This window comes from Protopterus annectens, chromosome 17.part0 (genome assembly GCF_019279795.1).
Source record: "Protopterus annectens isolate FY-2018-M chromosome 17.part0, PAN1.0, whole genome shotgun sequence".
Lineage (NCBI taxonomy): Eukaryota > Metazoa > Chordata > Ceratodontiformes > Protopteridae > Protopterus > Protopterus annectens.
Genome location: NC_056751.1, coordinates 668,629,931 through 668,640,776, shown reverse-complemented (window position 1 = coordinate 668,640,776; position 10,846 = coordinate 668,629,931). Strand labels below are relative to the sequence as shown.

At 36.9% G+C, this 10,846-nt stretch overlaps 1 protein-coding gene across 2 annotated transcripts in view; it reads left to right on the top strand.

The window, feature by feature from the left end:
* NECTIN4 (nectin cell adhesion molecule 4) overlaps positions 1–5,672 on the top strand; it is a 535,597-nt gene extending 529,925 nt beyond the window's left edge. For both annotated transcript variants that reach the window (XM_044059485.1, XM_044059484.1), the window contains one exon: positions 1,831–5,672. In XM_044059485.1, coding sequence (XP_043915420.1) covers positions 1,831–2,091 — 261 coding nt within the window. In that variant the 3' untranslated portion in view covers positions 2,092–5,672. The remainder of the gene's footprint in view (positions 1–1,830) is intronic.
* Positions 5,673–10,846: the final 5,174 nt, after the last annotated feature.

Sequence of the window (10,846 nt, the reverse complement as noted above, 5' to 3'; positions counted from 1 at the left end):
TTTCTATTTTTGGGCCTTTGTTCCCCCAGTTTTTGTGACTTTGCCCAGATTTCTTGCTCTAAGAGGTTGAGAGGTATGGTCAGATGGTGATTCACTTGAAAGGGATTACTGTGATAAGAAAGCTGTATCATTACTTTAGAGACATTTTCTGATAGCTTGTTTATCCAATTCAAGTTTGGCAGAAGCCAGTGCCTATCTCATGCAGCACAAAATGCCTTTGGCGAGACATAACTGATGCCCAGTGGATGGTGGGCCACAGATTTGTGGAAGGCAGGTTTACTGATTAGCAGAAACAGAGAGAAAAGTGCAAAGATAATTTAACAGCTATTAAGTAGTGATGTGTGAGAACTTTTGACACAAATGCTTTTATTACAAAGCTTGCATACTGAACAGGAATGCATTTTTCTCATACATCCTATTCTGGAACTAAATTCTTACCCATAGATGAACTTGGTGCAGGACAAAAAATATCTGCTAGATGATTAATTCTTCTTGCATTCAAATTTTGCTTTATTATGCACTGATGTATCCCCACAAAAAAACATGTACGAAGACAGCATATCAGTGCTGGGGGAGTCACATATGAGCAACAGGTTTATTGTTTCATTGCTGAACTTTCACCCCCAGCAAAGTGTAGTAACTCATTAACCAAATTTGAAAGCTAAAAAAATATGTAGCATATATGGAAAGAGAGAAAGAGACAACTTTGTTTGACAGAAAATGAAAAAAAAAATGCAAATCCAAAAATGCAAGCAAAACCTTAATAAAATATTGTCCATAGGTTCATGGGTTCATAGGTTCATAGGTTTATACTAGGCTATCTGCCCTAAGGCATTTATAAGCCTAGCCCAAAGTTTTGTGGCTTACGGCACCCCTTATATGAAAAAATACTGTGCCCATTAGTTTGTTGTGCCTCTGTCCAGCAGTGACACAGGGATGATTCCCGGGGTAAACCTACGATCTCCCATCCACAGGTCAAGATTTCTCTTGAACAGAGCCAGCGAGGTGATCTGCCTCACATGGACCGGGATTTTATTCCACATGGTTATTAGCTTAACAATGTCTAAATATTTATTGGAATAACAACTGAGTTTTTCTTTATATTTTGAAAACAATACATTTTTCTGCCTCGGGTCTTTTAATATTTGTTTCTCACATATGAGGGAGGCTTGTGGAGTAATTTACTAGCACTGTAAAAAGTAAGGAAATAAAACAGTATGGCAATATGGTGTAAAAGGGCAAACTAACTCACATAAATTAGATGATTTAATCATGTACATTTTTTACATTTGTTTTTGTTTTGCTTAGCAAATAAAAGTGATGTAGTTATTGTTGACTTTGCTATATACAATGACCACAATTTTTGTTCAGATTTGTACAGAAATTCACTCTTTGTGGGGTAGTATTTTTTAAGCCTGTCAGTGTACTCTCTGTTGTGGTTTCTTTCTAGTTTAAGGTACGTCTTTCCCTGGGTTATTGGTTACTTTGAAACTGTATTCAATGCTTTTTTTTTCAAAGCTAGAAATGGATATTAAGGGTAAAATTTTATGGACAGATCCATTGTCGCATTTAGCAAACTCTGATTGGTTTTCATAGTCCAACTGGGTATAGTAAACACAAGAAATATTATGGGTATATCTGGTAGACTATATCTTATTTGTTTATTTATTTTAACTTTTTTCTACCTGGAAAGTTTATCTGGGTGCAAACCCCCTTTCAGTGCATGCCTTTGGACAGAAGTACTTTTAATACTTAACAGTGTTTTATCTTGTTTGACATCATTTATAATATACTAAAACTTCAAATTGTTCTTTCTTTCTCTCCCTGCAGGGCAACTCATTTAACCTGCCTTCTCAGATTGATGAGTTGGAACGACGCAGCAGTTCAACAATTGCAACCGTAAGGGAAATAGAGGTGCAGACTGAAATGGAAGTGTTAACTTCTCAGGAGGCTGATGAGGCACTGAGCAGTACTGATAGCCACGGGGAGATCCAAACAGCCATGACTCACTTCTACCCAGAAAATGGCACATTGCGTCCAAAGCCCACCTGCAATGGCATATATATCACAAGGAAAGAGAACTTTGTTTAGCTGGTATTCTACAGGACAGTCAAGATGCGTGGAGTCTGGAACTTCTGCATCTCACTGAAACTTTTACAGTATGATTGTGAAGAATGGGGAACATTTGAGGAAGTAAAATTCAAACTGAGTTTACTGTTTTCTTGACTTGGAACACAGAAAACGTGTGAATGGTGGTATAGATCAGTCATGTAGGAATCGTGCAGAGCAAATAAATATATCAAGGAATGTCTAAAACATTTAACATATGGCTGCAATATTGATGGAGAGGCTTCAGTACTGTTCAGTAATATACTGCATAGAACTGGGAAAAAGATTTTGTATTAGGCCTAAAATAGCTGCCCCACCAGGATATGACTATTTTCAGTATCGGAAAGAAGAAGTGGCAGTATTTCTCCTTATAATTATAAAGCATTTCTAAGGATGAAAATTATTCTGCAAATTAAGCACAGGCTCATAGCACTGTCCACACATTATGCTTATTTCAGAATCTGATAGTTGTATCTATTTGATATGGAGAGCAAGGAATCCTATTTTGCTGCAAACCCTGAAAATACCACCACACTTTGGGTCTACTGCTGTTCTCGCAATTTTTGTAGCAAATTAAATGCTAGCAAAAGGAAAACTGGTGCAAGTTTTCTTCAAACATTAACACTATAAAGGAAAATGAATGGAAATTGGTAACCATACCTGACACTAACCTGACTCAAGGAACCTTTATACCGGGAAAGCCATTAATGTTTGCTCAGGATGTCAGAAGAAGAAAGACCACTTGATGTAAAATTTCTGTGAGATATCTTGCCAGTGTCACATTGTAATGAGAGTACTTCATTATGTATATAGCCTGGTATTTATCTAAGTGGTTGCATCTAAGGAGTCATGTAGGATGAGCTGAAATCTACTAGGACATATACACTCGAAATGCCACTGATAATGTTACTTGTCTTTTAAACCCTGGTCATCGCATGTACAGATCTGAACTCCTAATGCAGTGGCAGTACAATTATTTTTATAAATGTTCTAATAATTTAGCCTTTCATTCAACTCGGCAGTGTGGAAAATTCCAAGTACAGTTTCTACATGGAGAACTCTTACGCTAGCGTGGGCACTAGTTTTATATGAACAAACAGACAAGCCATGTTATGGTAAACTGCATACACGTTGGTAAAATGTACATTGTGAAATGGGAGAGTACTGAATTTTGATTTCAGTTGTGCTGCTATTCAGGTACAGCAGTCACACAGATATTAATGTATTAAAAATGTAATAATACCCTACTTCGTAACATAAGGCACACCAGACAGTGCATTATGGAGGAATAGTGACTACTGATGTGTTCTTCTGTGACTCATAATCAGTCTAGGCATTTTCTCATATAATATACACTCCTGTTGTCCCTTACTGATAAATAGTAAAGCAATTTGAAGTCAAATGATTAGCATCACAATTTACACCTTGTTGAACTGTAATGATGAGAAACATCAAGTTAGATTTGTTAGTCTGTTCCTAAGAACACATCTTTCTTGGTTTTGTCCTGTACATCATTAACCTTACAGTATTATTAGGCTTTAGAAAGAAGAGTCTAGACAGTTGTACCTCCTCGTTGGTCAAGACTGTTCAATTGAAATTTTGCTGCCATGTCTATACTGATCCTTGGGGTTGCACTAGTGGGAACGCTCTCGGTTATGGCCAAAAGGTTGCATGAAAATCCTAAAGCTATACCAATCATAGATACATATTATTACAAGGCAAGGCCTGCTGGCAAAGACTCTGGTAATAACATTAAGCAACTTAATCACAGAATTTCCACAGCACTCATATGCACATGCATATTCTAAAAATCAAGGATGCTTCAGTTTTAGTGGGGATGGGGGATGACATAATTATGAAGGTATTTACCTCACAGACATTAAGTACAAGGTTTGGGTCTCACCTTTGACAAAAATAAGTTAGGTTTAAAATTGCATCTAATCTAAGTTTTATGTCCATGTAGTTCTTCGGGTTGGGTTGGCATAATGGTTAAAATTTTCACCTAATAGGCACATGGTACAGGGTTTGATTCGGGTCTTGGATTATTGGCTAGACCCAAAATGGCCTTTTAGACCAGTTAAGCTAGTATTCAGTTAAGAACCTATGAATCTATACAGATCATTTCCATTGCAATTCAAAGCAAACCCATACCTCTACAGTTACTTCCAAAGTATAACTTAAGTCCTAAAGCAGTATGAATGTTTGCAGGTATTCTAATGTAGGAGGTAATGCAGAGCAGTGGACATTGCATAAGTCTACCTTTATAATAGCAAGTGATGTCATTAAGTGAGCTATAGTGTCTCCTTTAACTACCAGCATAAGTCCAATGTTCCTGTTATCCCCAAAACTTTTTTTTAAACAAATAGACATGTTAAATAATATTGAATCAAAGTTATTTATCAAAAGAATGGGGAAAAAGTTGTTAACCAGTGCTGTGAGCTTCATTGCTGAGGTTGCCTGCTAGTAAAAGTTTCACATTTTATTCATCCTTTCCATATTGTAAGAGGAGAGTTAATGATCCACATGTGGAAATGGAAGGCTGAGAACTATGTGTATGTAATGAAACACTAGAGATGACAGCTTAAATCAGTTTACTAAATGTAGTCTTTTATGAAAATGCTGGTATTAAACAAGGTATACCGTTAACAAATCAGTTTACACCCCTCAAAACACTGTCACCAAGCATATCTCTTTGCTTTTTAGTGCAAGAATCAGGGACAAAATGAGGGATAAAGACGCAAACTCTGGTTAGTTGAGAGATATTGTATGGCAACCAGAAAATGATCAAGCTATTACCTCAGTCTCCAGAAAAGTACTAAAATGTTACTGTGAGAACTTTCAAGGAATGCTGTGACATTTTGTCTGCTATGCAAAAATACTGGTGAAATCAAATGTTCTGCATTTTCACCCCAAGTTATATCCATAAGGATGCAGGGTACTGATTTAGTAAAGTAACAAAATAAGCCAATATTATTTAACAAGTAATCCTAATAAACAAAGCACAGAAGTCATCTGTTAAAATATCACTGGATTTCTTTTATTTTAAGTCAACACACAAGTATTTCAAAGCTGCACATGTAGGCACCATTTCAGATGTACAAGGACATAGCAGAAAATATTACGAAGGGTAATAAAATAAACATGAATTTGACTGGCAAAGGAATGAAGCCAAAAGAAAGCTCTCTCAAAAGCTTCAGTGCACATTTGGAAATAAGAAGTCATTATTTGTGAACAAGGACCCTTTCCTCTGTGTCAATATTACCATTTTTTTGAAGGGAAAACTTAAGTGATGGGAAAAGAAGTAAAGATCTTTTGCTAGTTGTTCAATACATATGACACAGCAGATGTTATCTCTGTTTGACATTTGGGACTCTTGACATACATTTAGAAGGAAACGCTATGATAGAAACCAATTTTAGCATTCTACCTGTCTATCTGCATTTGTTTGGTGATTCTGAAAGCATTTATTGCCTGTTTTCATATTATGAATGTCAGTATTCATTATTAGAATTAATATTATGAATGTAAATAATATCCACCAGAATGTCTTGCCCATGTCGCAGTTGCACGAATGGAAAACCATATGGTACAAAAGAGATAGCAGAGTGATATGTTTTTACCCAAGGCTATGACTACTGCCTAGACACTGACAATGATGTCATTATGGCCAGATACAACACGCAGAGCTAAGACACATTACGTATCAGGAAAGAGTCTATATCACTTCCATGAAAACACAAGTACTCAAACACCTATTCATCAACCCCAGTACAGAGAACAGTTGTTAATCAAACGATCACCTCAGCAAACGTTTTTCCCAGGGCAAAGAGTTAGCTGTCCAACATCCAGAAATTGCCCTTTTCCCCACTGTAGTGTGATCTCGGAGTTAGTATATTTAAGTAGAGGGATGTGGGGATCACAGCTCCCCATATTGGGTAGATGTGGGGGTCATAGCCCCCCACTTTGGTGTATCGATATACTGCAGTGCATGTATTACTTGGCATATTGGACAGCTAACGCTTTGCCCTAGGAAAAGTTTCACTGATGTGTAGGGATGAAAGGATTGTTCACTGTACTGGGGTTTGATGGATAGGTATTCAAGTAGTTGTGTTTTCATAGAAGTGATGTAGATCCATCAGGAAAATGTACCCTACCAAGTGTAGACATATAAGACAAGATTCATGCTAGGCAGTAATCATTTGTTGACAATAAATTTACAATTATTTGTCCCCCACCCCATGTCTTTGTTTTATGAGGTTCCTTTATTTTGTTTGTGCATGTTTAAATTCAAATTGTTTCACATTTTGCATTGTTTTGCACAGTAAGTTACCAGAAGAAAGCTTTCTGATCCCAAACAAATGAAGACTGTGGCAATAAGGGAACTTTATTCACAGCTATATTTTCTTCATGAGTTCCTTTCATTCACTGATATTCCAAGATTTCTAATTTGTTACAGCCTTGTACTGAGTATGTGCAAAGTGGGTTGAAGGAAGTAACATGCAACAAACGGTACTGTAAATTTATGCACTGTTTTAGCTAGTGAATGAAAAATCATTTTCGTTGTTTATGATTTTTATAACTTTAATTTTACTGCTCCAAACAGAGTTTGCAACCCTAGGGAAAAGGCCCCTGCTATATTTTATGCCAAAGCCATGTCATGCTCTGAAACTCTTTCTGTAGGTAAATAGACCCAGCTTTTTGTATATATACTATGTTCTATCTTTCAGTAACAGTAAGTACACCAATAGGGGTAAACCGAGGGCTTACACTAAAAAATTGTGTTTATAATGTCTGGTTGTCTAGAATATTCTGTAATGTGTGACCGACTGCAATGTGTTTGTGTATGAATGTGTTTAAAAGGCTACAATATGTGAATGTAAAGTAAACTATGCAATGTGGGGTGTGTTTTTTATAAACAGTTTGTAAATAGATTTTGAATGAAATGTATATGCATTTGTTTTAAACTTTCTAATGTTATTTTGAAGAAATAAATTGCTTTTTGGAATAAATCATCCCAACTAAATTCTGCTGGTGGTTTCTTCTGAAATGCAAAATAAACAGTGAAAATGAAGATGGACCATAAGGGAAGATTTTTGTGCTATGATGGAGAACCCCAGACTTGGGGTGGAGTGGGTTTGAAGTTACATCAGTCAGATGATTGAGGTTCCTGTATATCATAATTCCAAAGTGCAAACTATAAAATAGTTCATGTCTTCTTCAGGCCTCCACAATTCAGAACAGTCACTGTAGACTTAATAATTCACATTTTAAGCACATAAGAAGACCAGCATAGTGGTGCAGCTGCAGCATTGTTCCCTCACACTGGTTAGTTTTCCTGTTTGCTTCCCACCACATTAGTGTTCTGAGCAGAATCTATATTTCCTACATTTGTCACATGGTTTGTAATGAGTACTTCAGTTTCCTCTCACAACTCATTGGCATGTCATTAATTATGTTACTGATGTACTGAATTGCCTGTATATGAGCATGGAATGTTTGAATGTATGTGCATAACCTGCGATGGACTGGTTTTCTGTGCAGGACTGTTTCTCTGCTTTCTGCTCACTGCTTCCTGGAATTGGTTTGGCTCCCTCAGAACCTTTAATAGGGAAAAGGCGGTATTTGAGAAGGAATGAGAGAGCTAGCCCACTCAGACCAAACATGTAGGGATTAATAGAGGCAGAAGGAAATGGACTGACTTGTTCTGGGTTCATTTTAATTGATAAGATTGATGGGGGTGAATTGATTCTCAGGTAACCTACAATGCTGCCCAATCCCATAATTGGTATGTTGCAGATGGTTGGTGACAGACAAGATTGTGAAACAGGTGAATGGGATTCATACTTATCAGCTATCCCTAATTTCACAGAATGTCTATGATTCTGCCTCATATTTTTGTTCTACCCATCCTAAAATTGTTGATTTTCTGGTTAATTTCTGATGAATACAGTCCGTCAATAACAACGAGCATTACAGGGTCATACTTCTCATTGTTCAGAAAGTGCATGTTGATGAAAAACGTATAGTTCTATTAACATTTTAAGTGAATTGGAGTATAACGTAAAAGTTGTCCCCACTTTTGTGAAACCTGGGTGTGCAGCCCTTAGGATATTTTCCACAGTCTTGATACAAATCAAATCCATACCATCAGTTTCTATGCAGACAATTTATGTAAGTATTTTAGGCAATGAAATAAAATTTTTATTTAATTAATCCTTATCAATTTTTTTTTTTTTTTTTTTTTTTGCAACAAGGAGTAGCAAAGATCTTTTATGTTTGTTACTTTAGTTATGATTTTGATGACCAATGAAATGTACTAACCCATATCGAACAAAATTTAGACATTCTGTGGGTGGTAACCTGAAAATGTCAGTCACACATTTGTGTACCATCACAGCTCCCTATCCTCTTAACTGAATCAGTTACCTCTATATCATCTGGGTTAACTTTTTCCACAAAGTGAAAAAAAATTAAACTCAACACATTCTGAAGCTTGCTTACAAAATTCATTATTATTGTTGCCCAGTCTAATAGCATAGTTATGTTGGTGTATCCTAGATATCACACGTTTTTTCAATCTTACCCACACAAGAGGTGGGGCATGTCAAGCATGTGGCAATATACACTACTCCCTTTGTATTACAATTACACATTTCACTGTTTATTATCACATTAGGATAGATATGCAACGTCAAGCTTCCACCATCATAAATGTACCTACGTTGTGTGCCTGCCCTGCACTTTCTCATACTTTTGTTTTGGGATAGATAAACCTACCTGTTGGTCTCTCTGACATCTTCCAAGTGAGATTTTTAGTTTTTCCCTTTTTTATGAACAAAACTGGGTGACTCACCCACTTTATTAATCAAATCAAAGGAGTCAAAGACATTTGTCCAGTTCTTTTTAATTATCTGTTTTGCATCAAAAGCCTTGTTAAATTGCAATACCATGTCTCTGGAATAATTCCTGTTATTCATGTTTGTTTTTATTAATTGTAAATGTTTTAACTGAATGGTTTATGTATTTACCTTTGATCATGTGATGGTTTAGGATGTTTTTAAGACCTGGATGGAAGTGATGTTTTTAATTTTGATGAAGTTCTTGTTCTGCTAAGTTTGGAACAAAAGCACTTAATTCAAAGTAAATTGGTGACTGCGTCCTACTGGCCTCAGTATTTTTGAATGACCAATTGAGTGGTTGGATTTCCACATTGATTGGAAGCTTCTTGCTTGCAAATGATGCATAAGGGTGTCTCAGTACTGTAGCAGAATGAGTTTAAGTTATAATGATATGCAGTTAGGGGCGCAGCCAGGATGTTTGAAATTTTGTACTAACTTCCTGCATGTAACCTACCACTACCGAAGTATAGCAGTCTCCCCCCTAAAGAAGTACGTGTTTCTGAAGACGACGCCTTTTCAATATTTACACTGACAGGCTTTAACATAAAAACTGCAAGACATTGACAGGATTAAGCATAAAAAAGAGATCTTTCAGGCCCCCCAAAAAGTTGATTTTTGTCTTAGTCTTTTTCAATATGGTATGTGAAAATGAGTATCTGCACTATCCAAATATAGTGAAGAATGGTTCACTGAAGAGGTCAGAGAGTTTTATACGAGTCATTGATAATCCAGTGGGTATTAAGTGCCTTTGCTTGATTCTGTAGATCACTGATGGGATTTTTATTTGTTTAAATAACCGATTGTTATCAAGAAGTCAGGTGGAAAAGTTTTGAGTTCAGTTTCCAATTATGTTTTGATGGACAAGTGGGAAAGTGATGGGAAGCAGATGGCTACAGCATGAATAGAGAGGTTACTCAGAGCGCTGCAAGGTAATAGTAGAGATGCTCGGCAATGAGGGAAACAGTAATGGAGCAAGAACAAATTCATAGGGGACTTTTTGTAATAATGAGCTCTGGAACAGCAAGTGGGTCTGATTTTGTCAAAAAATAATATTTACTGGAGGTAGTTGTAGAATTATGCATTTCCTCAGGTCCTGCAGTACATTATGAAGAATGGAGAGGGCAATAACTGGCTAACTTGAAGGCTTATGTAAGGTACACAAAGTCATCACCTATGAGGTGGCCCTTCTCTGAGGTTTCTTAAAGATTGCCAGGGTCCATACAGTCGCCATTCTTGATGTCCTTCCATTTCACTGTTGCAGTATCCTTTACAATAGGGATCCCCTGCCAAGGTTAGCCTGACATCAGGCCAGTATACCAAAGCCTTTAGGTTGCTTTAAAGTATGCCATACATTACATATATGTTAAAGTATGCCATACATTACATATATGCTCCCCATGTACAGCATAGGGCATAATGGTGACGTCTGGATGTACCATCCTCAGAACTTCTTTGCCGCCAGTTTGAACACCATCATTGATTGTCTGTCTGAATACCCAATTCATTGCTGGTTCACCAAGCTGTTTCAGATAAGTGCCCATTGGGGTTTTTGCTTATATCTTTGTTTTACTTTGTTGCTTGTGGGGTTCATGTTATCCAGAAAGGGTAAATGCCAGTGTGGGAGACAGATTCCCCAAAACACCCGTCAGTAGCAGTGCTTAATTTGTCTCGGTGCTTCCCATAACCATACATCCTGTTCTATTTGTCAGATCTTCATCCCAAACATTCTCCATACTCAGCTTTCCTCTTTGGCCCTGTATTTAGAGAACTGACATCTTGAGCTTTTAGCCGTAGACACTATGGAAGGAACTTCCCACTCTGAGGGTCAGCCATCCATG